The following is a 24,331-nucleotide window of genomic DNA, read 5'->3' as shown; positions in this document are numbered from 1 at the left end:
GGAGAGGTGCTTTTGCTCCCTCTTGCAAGGCAACTAGAAGACAATCAGATGGGGTTGATGGGAGTAGGTAAAGTGGTGCACCATGAACCTCATTCTAGTGGAGCTTTACCAAATCAATTTTTAAGTTTTCCTTGTTTCTTAAATTCCTCATCCCCAGATTACTTAGAAAGTCTGAAGATGAGACGAAAATTCTTTAGGCAACACCATTGATGGACTGGAATTATTCTGCTACTCAGAGAAGTGTGTCCCTATTTAGGATTGAAGTCTGCAAAAGCATACCACATTCTCCCTCCAACAGCTCAACTCCTTTTCCTGGAGGATATAGACCTTGCAATATTCTCCCTATTGGTGTCTCTTGATCATTCTCTTGAGCAAACTGCTTTGAGTCTGTTGAAGGTCCAGGAACCTTGAATTCTAGTCCTCCCCGCCCTGGCACTGTGAGGGAATTCATTGACTGTGTTTGCCCCTGGTGAAAAACCACCTAATTACACTTCTAAGGTAAACGTATGGTTTTTGGTTTTTGACTTTGTTAGGTTGTTAGGAAAGCCTTTAACTGTGACTGAATAGGCTATGGGGAATGGGAGCAGGGCCCACAACTGGGGCCAAAGTACTATGAGTGTACTTAAAGCATTTTTTCACTTATTACTCCCCACCATATTTACTTTTTTTTTTTTTTTTTTAACTTTTTTACTCCCTGTATTTCCTCATCCCTGACTTAGAGTTTTGGCAGTTTTTTAGACCTGTTTGATATCATTCTGTATTTATGGGCCCTAACGTGTTTTACTTTTATTTTCCAACCACCTTAACAGCTTTATGGTTAATGACAGGAGTGGCCCCATGGCATTTTCATTTAATAATTAATATGGATCAAATACAATAGTAATTTTTTGACTCTCATCTCAGTAGTTGGTATATGCTTCTTTGCAGTCAAAGACTGATATTATTCACATTCAAAATAAATATTCGTAGCAGTACTTGGTTAAAAAAAACTGGAAACAAACTAAATGCTCATATAAGAAATGTATATCATAAAGAATGATGAATGTCATGAATTCAGAGAAGCATTGGAATAGTTACAAACTGAAGAAGAATGAAGTAGAACCAGTAAAACAATGTGTGTGTGTATATATATAATACATCGAAAAGAACAAAATCTTAAAATAAAATACTGTATAATTATAATGACTAGAGTTGGCTCTGGAAAAGAGATAACAAAATGTAGTACCACAACTCCCTACCCTTTCTTTGCCTAGATGAAGGATAGTGGGTGGGGAAAATTGCATATAATGTCATATTTCATTGATGTTGATTAATTTAGCTAAAGATTTTGCTGAGTAAGGGTAATGGTATTTTTAGAAATGTTAAGATATTATTAAAAGCAAATGATAAAAATGTTTAAATATATAAAATATACATGAAAATTGGTGGGGAGAGAACAAAAATAATATAGTCTCAATGTTGGTTAAAAAAAAGGACATCTCAGGTTTTTTTTAGAATTAGATCTAGTTAATTAGTTTTTTTTTTTTTTTTTTTCTGAGGCAATAGGGGTTAAGTAACTTGCCCAGAGTCACACAGCTAGGAAGTGTTAAGTGTATGAGGTCACATTTGTACTCAGGTCCTCCTGACTTCAGCGTTGGTGTTCTATTCACCACCCCATCTAGCTGCCCTTTATGTTTGTTTCTTAAAAGAACAATTTACAAAACAGTTCATATTTTCTTATACAAGTGTTTTTCTTGTTCTTGATGATTAAGTTCATAATAATAAAGATAATAAGTTCACAATAATAATTAAAAAGAATTATTAAAATTCATTTTCATTACGATGCATTTTTATAGCTAGAATCATCAAACTTTAAAAAAATCTAATTAATGAGCATCGGCCATGAAGTCAGGAGGACTCGAGTTCAAATTTGACCTCAGACATTTAACATTTCCTAGCTGTGTGACCCTGGGCAAGTCATTTAACCTCAATTGCCTCAATAAAAAAAAAAGAAAAAGAAAAAAGAAACAAACATATATGTATGTATAATTCATAATATAATTTTACAATATAATTTATAAAAATTGCTTTGTGCCTCTCCTCTTCCACAGTTTTGTTTTCTTTTGTTCATTAAAATTTTATTGATCCTGTTTTTTTCTAACATTACTCACTAAGTGGCCACTCTTATCCCCTTTGTAGAAGCCTTCCCTTGAATTAAATATGTATAATTCAACAAAGCAAATCAACACAGTAACCACACTAAAAATGTATTTCTCATTTGCATTTCTTATCTATTTCCTTTCTGTCAAGTAGTTCTTTATTAAAAGCTCACAGGATGGGGATAATTAACCTGGGCAAGCTTCAAAATGAGATCCAATCTGCCCTTACCCTCTCATTTTCAAAGCAGGAAATTAGATTTTCTTTTCAACTTAAAATGATAATAAGATAAGAATTTATAAGAGCTGTGACTGTAATTGTTTTCTAAAATAGCAAAAATTATAAAAGCTTCCTTTAAATATATATATATATATATATATATGAAAAATATATGGCATGTTCATATATAGTCTTGTAATATATGTAAATATAACACTACAATTGCTAATATATAACATTAATTATATATTCATTAAATATATAGGTATACTTTATTAAAAATAAAAGTATGCTTTAAAAAAAAAAAAAAACAGCTTCCAGCAAGTTTACTAAAATTACCCTTGTGCTTCACAAGGCTGATCAGGTTCAAGGTTTGAAAATGCCAAGCTTAATGGCTTTTAATGACTGTGATGACTACCATACTTACAGTCTTCCAAAGTAGCATATAATATTTTATATTTTTGTAAGTCACTTAAGGTTCTTAAACAAATTCTTTCTTTATGAAAGTCTTCTGAGGTAGAGACTCACAGCTAGTATCAAGAAAAGAACTCAGATCCAGGTAGTAAAGTCATGCAACCATTTTCTTTTCTATTGTATTCTTTTTACTCTATCATGCTTCATTGCCCACCCAGAATCATTCCTCTGAGATTTAGTCTCACATCTCAATTTTCTGCTAGACAATTCTTCCTGGATATCCAGCCAGCATCTCAAACACGTGTCAAAAACTGAACTCATTACTTTTCTCCCTAAACTTGACTTCCCTCTCAATTTGCTTATTTTCACTGATAATCCCATCATACTCCATCACCAAATTCAAAATAGAAATCTCTTTGTTTGTTCCCTTACTCCTACTTCTCCAATATCTACCCAATACAACATGAGGTTGTATATAGGAGCTGAGGAGGATGGAGAAGAGGCTTCTAAGAAACTTTTGTGTTCAATTTTAAATCTTTTGGTTTTCTCTGAGATCTTGACTTTCCTGTCTTCATACAAAAAAAGGGTCCCTTGAGAGGTTCTGGTTAATTGAAATTTTTATCATAACTATATGATGCTGACTGTGTTTTGGTTAATTTATTTTTAGCACCATGTTGGTTTGGATGGGTCTGGATACTTCTTTCTGAACAGAAAAGCTAATATCTCAGGTGGTCAGATTTTATGTTATTTATTGACACTAACTGCATTGTTGTTTATTAACATAGGTGTGGTTTATAGTGAGCCATATTGCTCTGAGGGTCTTAAATATGTGGTGCCCAAGTTCCTTTGTATTTCACCTATGGAAGCCACTGAAAGATTTCAAGTAAAGCAAGTATAGTCAACCTTATGCTTTAGGAATATTGTTTTGGCAGCTATGGGAAGACTAAATTGGAAAGGAAAGAGAGTGAAGTCTGACAGACAAGCTAGGAGGCATTAAATAAGCAAGAAGTGATAAGGGCCTGAATTAAGAAAGGAAAGATATAACAGATTATATGATTAGAGTGATTAGATCTTGGCAAATTGACTAAATATTGGAGAAGTAGGAGTAAGGAAACAGAGATTTCTGTTTTGAATTTGGTGATGGAGTATGTTGGGATTATCAGTGAAAATAAGCAAATTGAGAGGGAGGTCAAGTTTAGGGAGAAAAGTAATGAGTTTAGTTTTTGACACATGTTTGAGATTCTGGCTGGATATCCAGGAAGAATTGTCTAGCAGAAAATTGAGATGTGAAACTAAATCTCAGAGGAATGATTCTGGGTGGACAAGTTTGAGAATCATATGCATAGACCATGATGTCTTAATTTACTTTAGCAGCATTAATAATCCACATAGCAGTAAAAATTTAATAAAGAGATAGTGAAAATTTCCCCATTTCTAAGGTTACTAAGAGAGGCATTGTTAAAGATGGGCAAGGAATTCAAAGAAAGAATAAAAGGGATTATTTAAATGTCATCAAATTGCTAATTAATTTATAGAATTATGAAATAGGAATAGGCACACTCAGTTATTTGAGTACTTTCAGGGAAAGACCACAATGGTAGTAAGAGTAATCCTTCAATCACACTTTAATAAGGCATGGAAGGTGCATGGGCATTTGGCACAAAAAGAACAGAGACAAGTGGTATAAAAGGAGGGGCCAAGAACCAGATGGCATGGGAATGGGGCAAATATAGTGAAGGAAGGCAGGCGCTATAAGGAAGAAAATAGGATAGGGGTGAAACAAAAAATAATTTACTTAACCTTGGTTTAGAATTGGGAGCACGTTTCAGCAAGGACTGGAATGGAAATGAAAAAATAACTGGAAAGGGTACAGTAGGGAGTGGCAGGACTTTAGGGTCTCATTTTTAGTATCATTTTTGTGCTCTTTTCTGTACCATCTTGAAGTTAGTTCATTAGCATATTCACATTATCTCAAAGTTTAAGCAATATTTGGTATTCTGTTGGTCTTACTGTGGTTTCTGGAATTTATCTGAGATTAACATATAAGACCAAAATCTTGACATTAAGGCCCATGATTTAACACATAGTCTCAGGATGCCATTTTTTGATCATTATCTGATGTAATTTGCAAATTATACTCCTTTGTTCTTTGGATCAGTCTGTATGTGACTTCTAGTTTCTCCTTCACAATTTTTTTGCTTTGTTACTCTATACTGGCTTTTTATAAACTTGGTTACCACACTGAAATGGAAAGGGTGGTCGGGGAACCAGAACAAAAAGCAATTTTAACACAGTTCCTGATTGTAGAGTAAAAGCTAAAAGACACAGTAATTAAACCAAGTTACCTTGACTCCAAGGGTTGTCCTCATTGCTATAAACATACATCCCACCCCACTCTACACACACACCTTTTTTACTTTAAGGATACTTGAATTCATTACTATGAAAACATTATTAAATTTACAGAATTGTAGTGAAAAGCAAATGAAATTACAAAGTCCTTCATGGAATTGGAAGGGAAAATTTCAACAAGGATGAAGAGAGAGTTCAAAGAAATAAAAAGAAATAACCATGTGGAGCAGGAAAGTGATAAAATAAGACAATAGCACTACATCAGGGAACAAATTTTCTTTCTGACAGGTATCCATAAGGAAGCTACTTATTAAGACATTCATGACAATTTTAGAGAGTACTAAGAAATTAACTTGGACAACTAATTGGCGAGGATTTGAGAGAGCAGCCAAAACAATCTTTTGGTATTTTATTTGTGACTTGTTTCTCTCACAGTCTAGAGAGTAGCCTAAAATGTAGCAGGAGTTCAAACTAGTTATATCAATGACAGACAGTTCTATTGTCCAGATATTATTCTTTCCAAGGTATTGATTTGCCTATGTTGTTGTGAAGGAAATGGGATAGGATGGGACTCATATTTACACTTAAATAAAATATTCTATTATTATTAAATTAAAGTATTAAGTAAAGCCATAATTTGTATCTTCTTGAACAACAGTATATAGCCTATATTTTATCAGAGCCATTTTCAGAAGCTCCTGCTCTTGGATAGTTGAGAAGGCAAATTTTTTTTTTACAAGTAAATATAGCTGATTGTGCCATGAATACTTTCTGAAGGATGCCTCTGACCTTTAAAACTTATTATGGAGTTAGTAGAATATATCTATCTTCTAAACACACATGCATACACACACACACACACACGCGCGTGTGCACACACACACACACACACACAAATAAAAAAGCTTTTAACAACAACAACAAAAAAAAAAAAACAGTCTGATGACCTTGCAGTAAAGAATAATTTTTTTGGATTTTCTAGAAATGGAATTGAAGAATATGACATAACTTGATGAATAAAATTGTTGATCAAACTGATGTGAGGAAATTAAATTTTGCAGGATTTGAGCTTAATAAAGACATACTGATCATATGCTAATGTTACATAAAATTAAACATTTGGCAATTGGAAAATGGAATCATTTGAGATTTTCAAAGACTTATATATTTGCATGTGAATAAAGAATTTTTTATTGTATCCATCATATTTTTGTTTTTGTACTGAAAGAATATTTTAGAAAAAGACTTAGGTGAATAGTAAAAACATTTTATTTCTAGCCAAATGAAAAGCATATCCAAAGCTCTCTAAGTTGGGTTTCCTTATATTTCCTTATATATATTTGTCAGCCACAGCCTTCCACTGTTACTTCATTGATTTTTACCTCTGGAGTAGACAATAATTTCTGGTTATAATAAATTGTGGCAATTTTTTCATTGTGCTGTGCTTTTGAGGGACCCTTTTTGCCCCAGAAAACAGGCACCTGGTAACATTCTCAAGTGGCCCAAGGAGGCTGCTACTATACTAGACAAGGGATGGCTTAAGAGGAGAAGAGAAAAGGGAATGGAAACAAAAAGAAAAGGAGTTCTGCATAAAATCATACTATAATACTCTATTTTGTCACTAAGCAAAGGAAATGGAATTGCCTTTAACATGATTCCTTTGGCCATCCTTGATTTTCATTTTAATCAATTATATGAAATCTTCATCTATTGTTCATATTCAGATGTGACATTTTAAAAAAAATTAGGGATTGGGAAGAGGTTTGGGTATGTGACCTTACTTGTGACCTTGTGTGAGATGTTTTTGTAGGATAGACTGCATAATAAAGCTTTTCAGTCTGAAAATATATTTTTAAAACATTGCATTCTGGTCGGATTTCTGTCATAAGTAGAATTTTTTTTTCATAAGTAGAATGTTAAAGAAGATTTGGAGAAAAATTGTGATTTACTATTATGTTGAAAAAAATATATTTTTTTCTGATGACAAACTCATACTTTGAAAGCTTCAAATTAAGGCTTACAAATAATGAAAGTGGTAACAAATAGCTTGGAGCTTGAAGTGGCATATAGTACTATTAAAACAGAAAGAAATACAAATCAAATGCTGGAGTCAAATGACAGAGCTATAGAAAGTGAAGGAGGGAATTAGAGATGAGGTTCAAACTGGAGGAAAAGCTGTCTCAGACTTTTAGTCAGTTACTTATTTTCCAGTGTGTTGTACTTCTCAGAAGTTTGCAAGTCACAGAATAACCTACCTTAATTATGTTCAACCAATTAATAAATCATTATGTGCTTTACACATAGCACACACAAATAATGATTTGTTAATTTGTTGAATATGATTGTTAGGTTTTTCTGTCACTTATAAACATCTAAAAATGGATAGAGAATGGTGAGAGTAAAGCATGCTCATAATGAGGGGAGCAAACATAATGATCTCTGAATCATTCCTTATTAGATATAGGTTTTGATTTATATAAACATGGTTTTCTGACCCATAATTTGGATTAAGCATATATAGTTTCTTAGACTTTTACATGCTAATTCAGATTTTAAACTAATGAATTACTGACATTTCTCAAGGATATTTATCCTGAGGTGATTAATAAATAATGGCCTATTTTTGTAAGAATTAATGTCCTTTGCAGATGCCTTTAAATTTGTAAGATATTCTCCCCCATCTGTTGATGAGAGTGGCTTCCTATTTCAGTAATGATTGGCATCTGTTTTCTTTTCCTTTAGATAAACATAGCACTGAAGATATTTAGCCTGATTTTGATAACAGAAATTAAATTTAATTATACTCCACTAATATCCTTTTATCTTGTGCTTTTTCTCTAGTACTTTGGAAGTTTGCTTGTAATTTTCTGTGTGGAGCTAGCCTGTGGTGTTTGGACCTATGAGCAGGAAGTTATGGTAAGTTTGAAGGAGAAAACGAAAATGTTCTAAGATTAAAGTTGAACCAACTTTCAAAAAATAAATGTTCTCTCAAGAGTGTTACCATAAGTTTGAAGGAACATTTTTCTCTAATGTGATACATATGATAAAAATCTTTTTTTCTTCTTTGGAAAATTTAGGGCATTTTCTTGGTTCATTGTAGGTACTTAATAGATACTTTTTGATTGAGGGTGAGGGAGGGCATTCATTTAGGAGTTGTCTAATATATATAACCTGATATTCTTCAAAAATAAGTTTGATAAGGTTCTGAGAATATTTTAATATGAGACATATACTGAATTTATTTCAGATTTTTCTTTAATACTGCTTGGAATATCACTATGACTTAGCTAGTCTAAATTTATACTTGTTGGTAGAAAGTATATGCTGCCCAGGTTCACAGGCCAAAAAATTTTCCAGTTCATTAACAACTATTATTTGAAGAGTTTTTAGTTTAAGTGTATACACATTTCATCATATGGATCTGAAAATAACTTTCTCCCTTCCTTCTGTTCTGTCTCCTTCATATTCAACTGATATGATTTAGGGAAATAGGAATAATACTTTTTATTTTCAAAGTCAAAATAATATTTGCTTTTTTTCATTATATTTGAGGAGCATTTTTCCTATTTTGGGACATGTTGCAAGGTTTTATTTAAACTTTGTCATGAGAGATTTGCTTTGATATTTCCTCAATTTACCTCATATCTAGGTTCCATCATAGAAAAGAAAACTTTATTCATTATAATTGAAACACTTGCTGATAATGTAATACTTTATTTGTATGGCTATTAATATTAAAATATTTATATATTATATATATATATATATATCAAAAATTTATATTAATATAAATATTAAACAGACATATACTCTCTTTATATCCTTTTCTGTCCATGTATTTTTAAAAATAAAACATTTCTTTTTTATGCCTTAACCCTGTTTTTTGAGTGATCATGAATTTTTTTTATATATCATAACATATTCACATTACAAGTACATATTTTGGTAGTAAATTAGTGATATTTACATAATTTACCCAGTATACTTATGAAATGAATTTTAAAAAATCAAAATATACTTCTCAAGTTAAATCCAGGCAATCTGGATAAAGTTAAAATGTATTTGGTTACATTTCATGTTTGCCTTTCATGCCTTTGCTGCTATTTGTCCTTCTGGGCTAAGAATTCTATAGATTTACAAATTAAAATTGTATCATGTTGAAATCCTGTGAACCTAAAATTCTCTGGCTCATTGTTGGTAGCTTAGTCAAGAGCATCTGTAATACAAATGGAGGGAGATTTTTGCTACAAAACTTGTAATAACAATTCTGTCTGCCATTGCAGTGGCATTTGTCAACTAGGCAGCACTTTTTAAAAAATATTCCTTTTACCTCTAACATTTACCAAGCTTCATTTCTTCACGTTGTTTTAGCATTGTTAAAGTCTCAGATAATATATTTCTATTTTTCCTTTCTTTTATCTTACATCTTGTTCTTGGAACTGGAACCAAATCACTCAGTCTCATGTGATCGCACCAAATGCAGTACCATTTGAAAAGTATCCTGCTATAGAGTTAATCCACTTCGTCATATTTCTAAACCCTCCAGCTTTTAAAGCTTGTCATACATTCATCTAAATAAATGGACTTTTTAATAGAGGGTTTTGGAAGATGAAGTTGTATATTAATTTTTGGGTAGGTTTAGCATTGTTTTTTTGAAATGTGCATTCCTAAATGTTTCAGTTTCAATGTGGGTATTATCTCCAGGGGAAGTAGCTCACTCCCCATCCATTGCTTCTCCATATTATTTGTCTGGGCCCTTCTATTATGAATCTTTAACAGAGATTCACTTGCCACTCTGGAGTTTTCCCCCTGAGGTCTCTTGGTAATGAATGCCAATGGAGTACATACTCTCTACATGAATTTATTTAATTCATTGGGTTATCTTTTGTTTTTACTTCATGACTTGCCCACTTTCTTTCTTGGTCATATAGTTCTTCAACAATGTTTTTTTTGGGGGGGCTGCTTTTCCTTTGTAAATCTTTTAAAAATTAGGGGAGGGAACTATGAATGCAATAATCAGCAAATATGAATATTCTAATATAAAAATAAGTAAATTACTGTTTGTGCTCCTTTCTGTACATCTTTGTTTCTTCTATGTATTTTAATGTTTTGATAATACCCTTCTTTGTATTTCTATCATTTATCACTAATTTACACTTCACCCACCTACAGAAACCCTTCCTTTTAAGAAAAATGTGCATTCAAACCAAACAAACCAGTGCATTGGTAGTGTTTGATTTTGTTGTGCACTCTTCATTGGTAATATGCCATAGCTTATGACCACCATGAAACTTTCTCTTGTCCTTTAGGTGACCTTAACTTTTATTCTTTGGAAATTATGATATTCCATGCTCCATAGCCACATAACATCCCTGAAAGAAAATTAGTGTTAAAGAGATGGGTCTTTGTTTCAGAGAGAAGCCTGAGGTCATTAAAAGTACTGTACAATTTACCAAATGCAATCCAGCTGGTTCTCCTCCTCTTTAATTTTATACCCCAGTTTATGGTGCATCTGGGGTATCTATTCACAATATATGTGCAAAGTGATAGACTAACTCTAGAGACTATTTAGGGCTCTTGTTTTGTTTTGCTAATTTAATTTTTCAACTTATTAGTAAAACCAGTAAATGTAGGTTTTATTAAACTCTGGAAAAGTATTTAATAATAAAATTTGTCCTTTGTAGTTTTTTAAGAACCAGATTGACCCCTTCATATGATTTTTTTTTCTAATTCAGTGTACTTCAAAAAATTGATATGCTTGTTAAATAATTATTGAATGAAAAAATAATTTTGTTTTTGCTTTGATTCACATTTTTGAAAAGAAAAAGAAGTCTTTTTTGAACCTTCTTATGTATCCAAAAGATAGATCTTTCCAACCTATCATCTAAAACATAGGTGCCACATGGCAATTGTGTTCTTGGTAGAAAGATAGGGGGAGAAGAAGTATTTGGCATTTTTCATAGAAAACCAAAGGAATTTTTGCAGTTGTGTATTCATATTGGGGCATTAATTATTTTTTTCCCTGAGATTTGATGGTGAATATGCTACTTTGATGTAAAAAAAAGCTTTGAAAACTAAGTGAAAATTACATATTATGTTGATTCTTTGTGCATTTTTAAAGTGGCATGTGCAGAGTATATATTGGCACCTGTACAAATCTGAGACTCTGTATAAACATGTGTGCTTCCAATTTAAGACAGCTTTAAGCTTGAAAGAAGAACTTATGACAATTTTCTTCCATCCACAAGATTAAAAAGCTAGGGTAGACTATTAAACATAACATAATAAGGTCTTTCTTAAAAATTAAATATTATGTAATTATACTGATTTATTGAACTGAAAAAAAAACATAGGTGTACCCTTCATATTAAAAAATCTTATTTTTACTATAAGTTCAGATGGTAGCTTTTTTGAGGGGCAAAATGGAGCCAGTTGATTATAAAAATTGATCCTGCTGCTACTATATGCATAGCTGGTAAAGTTAGTGCTCTTTTTAAATTGTTCTCATCCTAAAAAATTAATCTATCAACTTAGTGTTCATGCAGTGGAAAGCCCTTTTAAAATAAACTTTATTCCCTTGTCCAAGCAATTGCTTTTGAATAGTACTCTTTATGCTGCTTTTAAAAGTCAGGGGATTTAAAGAACAATTGACTGTCTTTGGACAAATCTCTGATGAATAATTAAAAATAAACATGAGTTAAAATATTTACAAAGGAGATATTTTACCCCAACTATATTAAAAACACATTCACACAAACACAAACACACAGATACAGACACATACACACATATAAGTTGTGGAATTAAATGTTGATTTGCAATTTAGTCATTTGCTATTCTTTCCCTATTTTGATATTGAAATAATCAGATTGATTCAGTATCATCTTTTAATTGATCCTATTTACAGTTAATTGATTTTGTCCTGCAACTGCCCAAGCCATGGTTATTTCTCTCAGAGCTTAGTTGAGAATTCAGCTGGCTTGCAGTGAGTTAAGTTTACAAATCCAGTCTTCTTGTTAATCACTGTTTTGTTCTTGTGTCAAGGAAATCTGTTATCCTTGAAGAATGCAGGTGGATACCAGGGAGTCTGATTTAGTACTTTATACCACCAAGCTATCCTTCAAGGATGTCTGGCTTGTTATCCAAAGAAGTCTGATCCACTATCTCTAATCTTGCAGGTGGACTCAAACAATAAACACTTCTTAGCCACAAGAGGGAAGGAATGGGTTGTTTTTAGCCCTTCATTCCCAGTCTCCAGCTATTTATAATTTCCCATGCCTCAGCTCTGTAAGCAATCATATTGATTTCATCATTTATATTGTAGAGCTCTTTTTACTAATCATAACTTGCTCCTCAACTATGAAGTCCTGTTCTTTGTACTTCCCTAAAAACAGTTAAAAAAAAAAAAAGATTAACTATTCTCTATCTTAAGGTTTTAAGTTTACCTAGAAAATCTATATCCTATTTTTTTGGTAAATTAACATTTTCTAACAAATTAATCATTCTCAGAACTTTGTGCCTTGATTTACCTCATTTGGAACACAGCAATATAATGGTATCAGTTGCACATTATAGCATTTTTTTTTTTTGTGGTGCTAACTGCCTCATAAAGGTCCTGAAAAGATATATATTTGTAAAATTTTATTGAAGCAATTAGGGATATTTTATTATGTTACTTGTGTATTGTTTCCTATTTACTCATCAGGAAGGAGAGTTAGTAATTAAAATGTATAGAAAGTTCCTCCTTCCTGCCCCTTAACAAAAAGAACGTTGGATTTTTAGAATTGGAGAACCTAGACTTCAATTCTAACTCTGCTACTGCACTGAGTTGAAATCTTACTTAAGCTTCTCCTTGCATATATAACCTTGAATAAGTCATTTGACCTCTTAATTTCCTCATTTGCAAAATTAAGAAACTATAGTTGATGGTTTCTAAGCACTGCTCAAATTGTAAGTTTATTATTTATGAACCATAAATGATAATCATAGATCTAGTGACCTTGCAAAAGTTTCTCCCTCTCTGTTCTCTTTTTTGTGTACATTGATAACACTAAGAATGAAAGTTCCATAGATCTCTAGCATCTGCCAAATTTTGTAGAATCCAAACTTCATATAAAATGTCCTTTATATTGATAAACTAATAAAAACTAATAAAAGTTTACTCTAATAAAAGAACAGATCCCAACATTTTATATCACATCCTTAATGGCTTATCTTTTTTCTTTCCAGAATTTGTTTCAGGCTAATTGTTGTGATGTAGGATGACAAGTATATTTTATTAATAAGACTTTATTTAGTGAAATAGGCAGTATTTTGATGAGCAAGAAATTTAAAATTAGATGTCCTCTGTACCCCTCTGGTATAGCTATGCTTTGAATTTTATTACTTTTCATTTGCTATGTTGTCTCTAGATATTTGCCTTCATAGCCTGATTTAGATGGCAAGTTCCTAGAATATTTGGGCTTATGTACCTTACTCTTGACAATTAGGATGAATTTGTTTGTTGAACTTTTATAAGATTGTAGGTACTTAAAGTAGATCCGGATAAACTATTATTCTTCAAAAGATCTCTCTCCAACATAGTATCATACTATCTTCGTGAGTTGCTTTGAACAAAGTCATTTATTACTGGTTAACCAACCATCAAAATGGGAATCAGTAAGTGGTTTGGTTAGCAGCACCTTCATTACTGAATTTTAAAAAAACTTTTGCTATAATCCTAAACTCCTTTAAAAAATCTAATTATTAGTTTCACCCACAGTATCTCATATATTTTCTAATTAATTCTCCTTCTGCATACCTCTTTCATTGATTATTTCTGGTCTCCTTTTTTGCACCAAATCAGATTGAATGTAGTCAGTACACCTAACTTCACAAGCCTTCTGAACTTCTATTGTATATCATCTAAGATTATGCCAAAAACATATTAATAAAAATAGGCAACCAGATAGATCAAATTTATACCCAACTTCTACTATATAGAGAGATTGGCACTGTGAGTATATCTGAGGCTAGTCTATTTTCACAGGCTCTCCATCACCTCAATTTTCTTACCCAAAGTTTCATGAATTTATTTAAGTTGCTAACATTTCTTTCTTTTATAAGTTATCTCTTGCTTCATCCTCTGACCTTCTATATCCTATAAATAGGCATATGATTCGAAATTTCTCTTTTCTCCTCCCTGAAACCAATCTCTTAGCTTAAGTTTTATTCTGACATGATAGCCTTTTCCAAAAAGTAAAACTGAAATGATGTTAGGATATTTGAATTGGCATTTCATCATAATGGAGGAATTGCCTAATAGATTTTAAAATTTCCTGTTTGACACTGGAATTCTGAAAATTATCAGCTATATGCCATGATATTTCAGAAGGAAAATATTTTTCTCTACAGAAATATTTGGATTCAGTCAATCATTATATTATTATATATGTCCAAAACTTTGGGTAGTTATTTTTTCCTATAATATATGGAATTTAAGTTTTATATTAATGTCATGTTTTCCTAAGAGACCTAGGATCCTTAAATTAACTCTGTAAATCCCATCTTTAATGTTATTTACTTTGGCTTGTATAGTATAGAATTAATAATAAAGTTATCTTTTGCTTCCCTTTTGCCAATTTTTTATCCACTTCAGTATTTTTGAGTTCCAAACTTTTGTTGCCTTTTAGATACTATTGTTTTGGAGTCTCCATCATGTGTTTCAAGTTTTCTACTTTGGTGTTTGCCTTATTCTTTGAGAATTTTGATTTCTGTTGCAATCTTTCTTTTAAAAGTTTTATTTCTCTTTTGAATCATTTTGGATTTTCTTTGGGGAATTTGCACAGCTGTCTGTTTAGATTGCTTTCTTCAAAATATCATATTTGTTATGTCCTGTGAAGGGGATTCTTACTCATTTTCCTTTCTGTTTTGATTAAATTTGTTGTTGGATATTATCTGAAAGTTTGGAACTCAAAAATATAGAAGTGGAAAAAATTGGCAAAAGAGAAGCAAAAGACAGACTTTTTCTCCTTGAATTTTTTGTTTTGGCCATTTCACTTTACTCCCAATAGCTTATCTTGACTTCCTTTTCACTTTGCAAGCTCTCCTTTTTTCCATTATTGTAGCATCCATTTTTACTTTTGCACAGATTCCCCTCTCCCCAACACTGGATGTCTGAATTCTGGGTTCTTTTTTGACTGTAATTAACTCCATTGGATTTCAAGTAGGATTCTGTTTCTTCCTCCCTTAGTCATAGAATAGTCTTTCCCTTTCACTAATTGGAGTACCATATCATTCCCTCACTGCCACCACTACTCACAAACATACAATACTCAAATAATTGTGCTCCTTTTCCTTCCTATGACTGGTCTGGATCAGTGTTTCCCACCTTTTGAAGGATATATTGTGGGGTCAGATTGAGTCGCTGTCATGGGAGGATTTGTTAGGAGTTACCATACCCAGACCTCAAAATACAAGTGTGTGAGTTTTCCTTCATTAATTGTTCTTACCATGCCAGTTGGGGGAAGTGCTGTCTGTGGGGAAGATGAGTGGAACCTTCTAAGTATTTTAGCTCTGATTTTATTCCACAATACTTTGATCTTGAGTGTTATTTCTGCCTTCTTATCTTGTTGATTCAGGCTTAATTACTATAAATTTGGCTTATTTCTTTTTTTTTTTTTTTTTTTTTTTTTTTTTTGAGGTTGTTAGGTTGGAGCAATTATGCTGAAAACAGCTATTGTGACATATTACCTAATTCACGGTCCTGTCTCTGTACTGCTCAGCTGGATCCATTTGGCCTAACATATTTTTCTAGTGCAAGTTAGAAATTTTCCTGTTAACAATTAAGAAGAACTTGTGGACCTTCCTTGTTCTTTTTAAAAACATACTATCCTTCTTCCATATAAATTCTATTTTTCTTAGGTGTTTTATTTAATTCCAGTTCAAATTTTCTTCTCTGTGTTTTGTTCTTTTGCTCATACACCTCTTTCCCCCCATTTTTAATTGTTTTTTTTTGTTTTCTGGTACATTAATTTAAAAAAAAAATAAACATGTCTTTGTAAATCATAATGGGAGAGAAAAATCAGAACAAAATGAAAAACCATGAGAGAAAAGAAAAAATAAATAAATGCAGATGGCATTTTCTATCCAAAGTTTATTGGGATTGCTTTGGATCATTGAATGGCTGAGAAGAACCAACTCTTTCATAATTGATCTTCATACAGTTTTGCTGTTACTGTGTATAATGTATTCCTGGTTCCACTTATTTCCCTCAACATCAGTTTATGTAAATTTTTCTAGAGCTTTCTAAAATCAGTTTGTTCAACAGTTTTAATAAAACAATAATATTATTTAGCCATTCCCCAAATGATGGGCATCTATTTATTTTCCAACTCTTTGGCATCACAAAAAGTGCTGCTACAAACATTTTTGCACATGTGGGATTTTTCTCTCCTTTTGATTTCTGTAGTAGCACTGATAGATGAAAGGTGGTATGCATAGTTTTATAGCCCTTTGAGAATAGTTCTAAATTGCTCTCCAGAATGGTTGGATCATTTCACAACTCCAAAAAAGCATTAGTGTCCCTGTTTTCCCACCTCCCTTCCAAAATTTATCATTATTTTTTATTGTCATCTTAGCCAATCTGAGAGTTGTTAGGTCCTACCTCAGAGTTGTCTTAATTTGCATTTCTCTAATCAATGCTAATTTAGAACTTTTTTTTTCATATGACTATAGATAGCTTTAATTTCATCATCTAAAAATTGCCTGTTCATAATCTTTAACCATTTATCAATTGGGGAATGACTTATATTCTTATAAATTTGACACAGCTCTTTATATATTTTAGAAATGAAGCCTTTATCAGAAACATTGGTGATAAATCCTCCCCCACCCCAATTTTGTACTTCCCTTTTAATTTTGTTTGTGTTGGTTTTGTTTGTGCAAAAACTTTTTAATTTAATGTAATCAAAGTTGCCCATTTTGCCTTTCATGATGTTTTCTTTGGTCATAAATTTCTCCCTTCTTCAAAGATCTAATAGATAAACTTATAATGTAGGAGAAACTGAGGCAAGATAGAGATTAGAGAGATTTAATAATTTATTAAATGGGAGAGATTTACTGAGACCAAATAGATCCATGGTTTGGTCCCAGAGCTGAATGAGACTATCATCTCCAAGAATCCAGCAAACAATGTAAATTCTCAATGACCTATATACACATGGATCAAACTCAGGGGATAGATTGAGGCAGGGGCGAAGTCTGGGTGCTGAGAGCGGAAATGAGACTCTGAGAGGGTGGGGTGAGCCATTGGAGATGGGGGGAGGCATCTTGATAAGACGGTATCTGACATTCCTATAGCTTGGGATGGGGAGAGGCATTCTGATATTCTAAAACATAAGATCTTTTATCCTTATCAAATATTCTGATAAAGAGAGAGGGAAGGTTTTACAGGACTGAGCTTTGAGCTGATGCAGAGAAACTGAGTCAGGACTGGGTCAGGATAATTAGGGAAACTGAGTCAGGACAATAAAAGAGAACTGTGGCATAACAAACTATCCCATGCTCTCCTAATTTGCTTATGCTATCACCCTTTATATCCAAATCATGTACCCATTTCAACCCCATTTTGGTCTGGGTACTAGGTTACTATAATTGTTAATTATTGTGTCACATGAATCTAACCTATTCTCTAGTTCTTGGCCAGAACCAAATGGTTTTGATGACTGCTGGTTTATAATGTTGTTTTATTTCTGGCACTGATATGCCATCATTCTTTATATTTTTCTCCCTATTAATTCCCTTGATATTCTTGCCCTTTTGTTCTTCTAGATAAATTTCATTATTATTTTTTTCTAGCTCTATAAAATGAATTTTTAGCAGTTGATTGCTATGGCACTGAACAAGATCAATTTAGGTAGAATTGTCATTTTTGTTATATTAGTTCAGCCTACCCATGAACAATTGATATTTTCCCAATTCTTTAGATCAAACTTTATTTGTGTGAGAAGTGTTTTGTAATTGTCTTCATAAAATTCTTGGGTTTGTCTTTAGAGATAGACATCCAAATATTTTATTTTGCCTACAGTTATTTTAAATGGAATTTCTCTTTATATCTTTTGCTGATGGATTTATTCAATAATATATAAAAATGCTGATAATTTGTGTGGGTTTATTTTATATCCTGCAACTTTGCTAAAGCTTTCAATTGTTTCAAGTAGGCTTTGGATAATTCTCTAGGATTCTCTAAGTATATCATCATATTATATGCAAAGAATGATAGGTTTATTTCCTCATTGCCTATTCTACCTACTTTAATTTATTTTTCTTATTGCTAAAGCCAGTATTTCTAGTACAATATCGAATAATAGTGGTGATATTGGGCATCTTTATTTCTCCCCAAATGTTGTTGGGAATGTGAGATGCTAGCATCTCTCCATTAAAAATAATGCTTGCTGATGGTGTTAGATGCTATTTAACATTTAAAGGAAAATTCCCTTTATCCATATACTCTCTAGTGTTTTTAATAGGAATGGGTACTGTACTTTGTAAAAAGCTTTTTCTGTATCTATTGAGAGTATATGATTTTTGTTAGTTTTGTTATGGTAATAATTTTCCTGATTTTGAATCAGCCCTGCATTCCTAGTATAAAATCTCCCCTTGATCCTAGTCTATTATACTGCTGATAAATTGCTGTAATATTTTTGCTAATGTTTTATTTAAAATTTTTGTACCAATATTAGGAAAATTGGTCTTTGATTTTCTTCCTCTGTTTTGGCTCTTCCTGAATTAGGTATCAGAACCCATATTGGTGTCATAGAAGGAATTTAGTAGGACTCCTTCTTTACCTGTTTTCCCAAATAGTTTACATGGCATTGGAATTAGTTGTTCTCTCAATGTTTGGTAGAATTCACTTGTAAATTCATCTAGCTCTGGGAATTTTTTTTCTAAGGGAGTTCATTGATGACTTTTTCAATTTCTTTTTTTTCTAAAATGGGGCTATTTAAGTAATTTATTTTTCTTCTGATAATCTGGACAATTTGCATTTTTGTAAATATTCATCCAATCCAACTAGATTGTTAGATTTGCTGGCATATAATTACTGCTTTAATTTCCTTTTCATTGATGGAAAATTTACCCTTTCCATTTTTAGTGCTGGTAATTTGTTTTTTTTTTCTTTCCTTTTTCTAATCAAATGAAGAAAAGGTTTATCAATTTTATGAATGTTTTCATAAAATCAACTCAGTTTTATTAATTACTGCAATATTTTCTTACATTCAGTTTTATTAATCTTTCCTTTGAGTTTCAGAATTTCTAGTTGGTATTTATTTATTATTATTATCATTATTATGTTATAGCTTTTTATTTAGAAGTTATATGCATGGGTAATTTTATAGTACTGACAATTGCCAAACCTTTTGTTCCAATTTTTCCCCTCTTTCCTCCCACCCCTTCTCCAGACGGCAGGTTGACCAATACATGTTAAATATGTTAAAGTATAAATTAAATACAAAATAAGTATACATGTCCAAACAGTTATTTTGCTATACAAAAAAGAATCAGACTCTGAAATAATGTACAATTAGTCTGTGAAGGAAATCAAAAATGCAGGCAGACAAAAACAGAGGGATTGGGAATTCTATGTAATGGTTCTTAGTCATCTCCCAGAGTTCTTTCGCTGGGTGTAGCTGGTTTATTCCTTTCCTGCTCCATTGGAACTGATTTAGTTCATCTCATGGCCAGGTCCATCAGAATTGATCATCATATAGTATTGTTGTTGAAGTCCTGCTCATTTCACTTAGCATCAGTTCATGTAAGTCTCTCTGAAGACTTTCTGAAAATCATCCTGTTGGTCATTTCTTACTGAACAATAATATTCCATAACATTCATTTACTACAATTTATTCAGCCATTCTGGCATCCACTCAGTTTCCAGTTTCTGGCCACTACAAAGAGGGCTGCTACAAATATTCTTGCACCTATAGGACCCTTTCCCTTCTTTAAGATCTCTTCGGGATATAAGCCCAGTAGTAGCACTGCTGGATCAAAGGGTATGCACAGTTTGATAACTTTTTGATCATAGTTCCAAATTGCTCTCCAGAATGGCTGGATGTATTCACAATTCCACTAACAATGTATTAGTGTCCCTGTTTTCCCACATCCCCTCCAACATTCTGCATTATCTTTCCCTGTCATCTTAGCCAATCTGATAGGTGTGTAGTGGTATCTCAGAGTTGTCTTAATTTGCATTTCTCTGATTAATAATGACTTGGAGCATCTTTTCATATGGCTAGAAATAGTTTCAATTTCTTCATCTGAGAATTGCATATGCTTTGTTAACTAAAGCCCTCCTACTTTTATCCATTGTGATTATTGGTAGTTGCTTCTCTTTTTTTTTTCCCATTAAAATGTAAATATGGAAGTGGAGCTGTTTCATTTCCTTCTGCTGCTAGTTTCTGTGCTCAGTTGATGCCTTGTTCAACAATTCAATGACAGTATAGACACTCACATTTTTGTATTAAACAAATATCAATTGTAGACTGCTTTTTTTCTAATAAATGCATATTGTTAGATGGTATGTTTAGTGCAGAACATAATTTATTTTTGTTATTTTGCTTTTGATCTTTAGGTCCCAGTGCAGTGGTCAGACATGGTCACTTTGAAAGCTAGAATGACAAACTATGGTTTACCTAGATACCGGTGGCTGACTCATGCTTGGAACTTCTTTCAGAGAGAGGTAAGAACTCCATTGAAATAAGTGAGTGAAGACTAAGTGACACTTATTCAATCTTTTTGTGTGTAAGTTTTTATTTTCATTGATAAATACCTTAAATCTCTGAAAATGCTATTTCCATCCTTATTTTCCCTTTTCTTCTTGCATATTATTATTTTTAGTATTTCCAGAATTTTTTATAGTTCTTTTGCTGAACTATAGCCAGGATTCTTCTCAGGGGTGGGCACAGAGAGTATTCTTGAAAAACATTCAGGTTCTCTTCAAGTTATTTAAAAGCACTTAATGTTATTAGAAAAAACAAATTGTTTTATTTTTTCTTTGATAATTAATAAATGACTTATCTGTTCTTTTAAGAATATTAGAACTTAAACTTTCAAATCTGCCTCTGTGCATTCTCTCTAATGATCAGCATATTATACTGGAAAAAGCTCTGAATTTGGAATCATAGGATATAAGTTCAAATTCTGATTTCATTGTTTGACTACAAGCTGTTTCCTCATCTATAAAGTGAAGAAGTTGGAATAACTAATCTTTAAATCCCATGATACTTTACACCCTCTATCTAGCACTCTTTGCATCTGGGACAAATAATATGGAATACATCCTCCTTTTTCAAAAAGACAAACTAAGTGGGAGATAAAGAAAGCAAGGCAGACTTGGTCTTTAACCAAGGAGGAAACCCATTGTCTGGTACATTCCAATTTTAACTAATTATTCTTTCTAAGTGCTAAGTGCTGAAGTATTGTAATTATAGTCAAAATCTCTCAGCTTTAGAGTAAAGCCCCAGTTGTTCTGCTCTACTTATGACTCTTCTTTCTGTAATCACAGTATTTATGAGACATCAGGCTTTTTTGTTGTTGTTTGTAATTCTGTTTTTTATAAAAGCACTGGCTTGTAGAAAGGTAGTATAGAGACCATATATAAGATAGCAACTTACATTGATAAAGCACTTAAAGGTTTGTCTTTGTATCTTTGTATTAATAATCCTGTGATATGGGTAATAGAGATATTATTATCTCATTCTACATATTAAGCAATTGAGGCTTGGAGCGATTAGGAGAATTGTCTATATTCTTATAGATTGTAAGGGTTCAAACATCAGTCTTTTTATTCTAACATGGGGATCAAATGACATCCAAATGCTTCTCCATTTTTCAAGTAGGGACTCTACTCCTTTCTGGGGCTAATTCAGACTCATTATACTAAATTTGTTGAAATGCTCAGGCTTACACTAGTAGTGATTACCTGTTTATTTGAACACTTCCTAATTTTATTTGTTTAGTTTGTGTTTGTACTAAAAAAAAGAACATAAAGAAAACTAATGAGGGTATTAGAGCCTATGAAGAAAACTGATTGATGGGAGCTATGGAATCTCATAATACTATGAAATCATATGTCCATCCCCCATCCACCATAAAGCCAAAAAGAAAAAAACCCATTTGGATAAAAATGAAGTCCAAAATTAAACTTTTTTTTCTTTTTGATGATTGAAGATGTGCAATATTATCATCAAGTGCTATAAATGGAGTTATTTATTTTGGCATTAATTTATTCAAATTGCCCACATACATGATGTTTACCCTACTTATAATAGAGGTCAGTCTTTTGGGCCTTTCATTATAACCTCTAAATCATCCTATAGAAGAAAAGAAAAGAGAAAAGAAAAAAAAGCTTTAAAATTCTCTGACATTAAGTATTTTCCTACACAAAAATCGCAGAATGAAATCAAAAGAAATTTTAGAAATTATTTTCTTCAATCCCCTCCATTCATTATAGATAGTAAGAAATTCCCTAGTTCACATAGTAGTCTTCCTTATTCCACTTGTTCTGTTTTTTCTGTAGGTCTTTATTCAGAGGTGTCTTGATTCTATTTAAGATAAGATTCTTAAAAAAAAAAAAATTGGTTATCTTTTCTCCCCCAGCATATAGCATGTTAGAAGTAGCAAGTTCTAAGGGAGGCTCAAGGTTATTGTTAAATGTAATGCTGGAAGAAAAGACATGCAAATTAAAAGGATACAGAAAACTTGGGTATGGATTTGGATCTATCCATCATTATCACAGAATTTATTAATATAGACATAAGAAACCTTTAGATTTAGCCAAAAGTTAAACTAATGACTTGGAAGTAAATGTACTTAAAGATTTAATTATAGTGATCAAATTACATCTTGTTCTATTGTTACTATAAGATTTTTATAAAAATCTCTCCTAGAGTTCAAGGATTTAAAGGGATAACCTGATTGGCAACTTTTTGTATATTATACACATTAGTTTTCAGGACTGTATTGGTGCTATAATTGAATACACGACCACTATTGATACAGAATACATGTCATAATCATGGATAGCAGACATGGAGTTGCTATTGATATGGAAATTCAAGAAATCTTACTGTCTTATCTCCTTTGAGCAAAGAAAATGTTCTTGTATTCCCTGATCCTGGCTGGTCTTTCTTTTGCAGTTTAAGTGCTGTGGAGTAGTGTATTTCACAGATTGGCTAGAAATGACAGAAATGGACTGGCCTCCAGACTCCTGCTGTGTTAAGGAGTTTCCAGGATGTTCAAAGCAGGCAAATCGTGAAGACTTAAGTGACCTTTTTCAAGAGGTAAGGAAAGAAACCACATTTTAAGTGCAAGTATTCTATGATTTTAACTTGATGATGAAGAAAAGAAGATTTGAATATCAATACTTGACTTAAGAATATTTATATAGACATTTTCTACTGACTTTAAAGATACTGCTTTTAAAAAATCTACTAAGCAATCAAAAATTAAATGCAGAAATGCTTAGCATAAGGTCTGGAATATATTGGTGCTGTAAAATGTTCTCTATCTTTAACCCCCCCCCCCCGAATTTCTTCTTTGCCAGAGTCAGAAAGAATACCAGTGAAGGATAAATATGTCTAAACATTAAAATATAAACATATCATCCACTTGAGTTTGATTCTAAAACACACCAACTAAAAATATTGATGCTGTCTAGAAGTCGATTTTTTATTGAATGGATTTCAGATTCTGTTTTCTGAAACCTATAGTAAAGCTTCCTTAAAAACACATACATTATAAACTTGTGTTTGACCTCTACCAATATTGTACCTAGGGTTGGATGACTTGAGAATAGCATGCAGCAAAGGAGTCACAGAGAGACACAAAAAGTTTGGAAACCTTTGATACTTAAAAAAAAAAAAAAATAAAACAACAAAAAACCCCGAACAGCTATCAGAATTGTTCTCCAGTTCCCTCTGCTGGCTAATGATTAAAGCTATTAACTTTACATAGTTATTCATTTAGTTAACCAATTTTTTTTGGTTGGGGAGGGATGGGATGAGATAGGGTGGTGGTGGTGATAAGTGGGCACTATGTTGAAGACATAACATTAGATGCTCAGTAGTAGGATACCAAGTTGAAGTAAGAAGGACATGATCCTTATATTCAAGCACTTAGAATCTATTTCATAGGGAGGAAGCTGTCAATAAACAAGAATATTCAAACTCCAGAA

General features: G+C 32.3%; 1 protein-coding gene across 1 annotated transcript in view; it reads left to right on the top strand.

The window, feature by feature from the left end:
* TSPAN12 (tetraspanin 12) overlaps positions 1 to 24,331 on the top strand; it is an 89,607-nt gene that overhangs the window by 36,204 nt on the left and 29,072 nt on the right. The window contains exons 5-7 of the mRNA XM_003771554.3: positions 7,963 to 8,037; positions 20,729 to 20,836; positions 23,295 to 23,438. Of these exons, the coding sequence (XP_003771602.1) occupies positions 7,963 to 8,037; positions 20,729 to 20,836; positions 23,295 to 23,438 (327 nt within the window). The remainder of the gene's footprint in view (positions 1 to 7,962; positions 8,038 to 20,728; positions 20,837 to 23,294; positions 23,439 to 24,331) is intronic.

This window comes from Sarcophilus harrisii, chromosome 5, assembly GCF_902635505.1.
Source record: "Sarcophilus harrisii chromosome 5, mSarHar1.11, whole genome shotgun sequence".
NCBI classification, from domain to species: Eukaryota; Metazoa; Chordata; class Mammalia; order Dasyuromorphia; family Dasyuridae; genus Sarcophilus; species Sarcophilus harrisii.
Note: the sequence above shows the minus strand (reverse complement) of the source record. Positions and strands in the feature narration are given on the sequence as shown.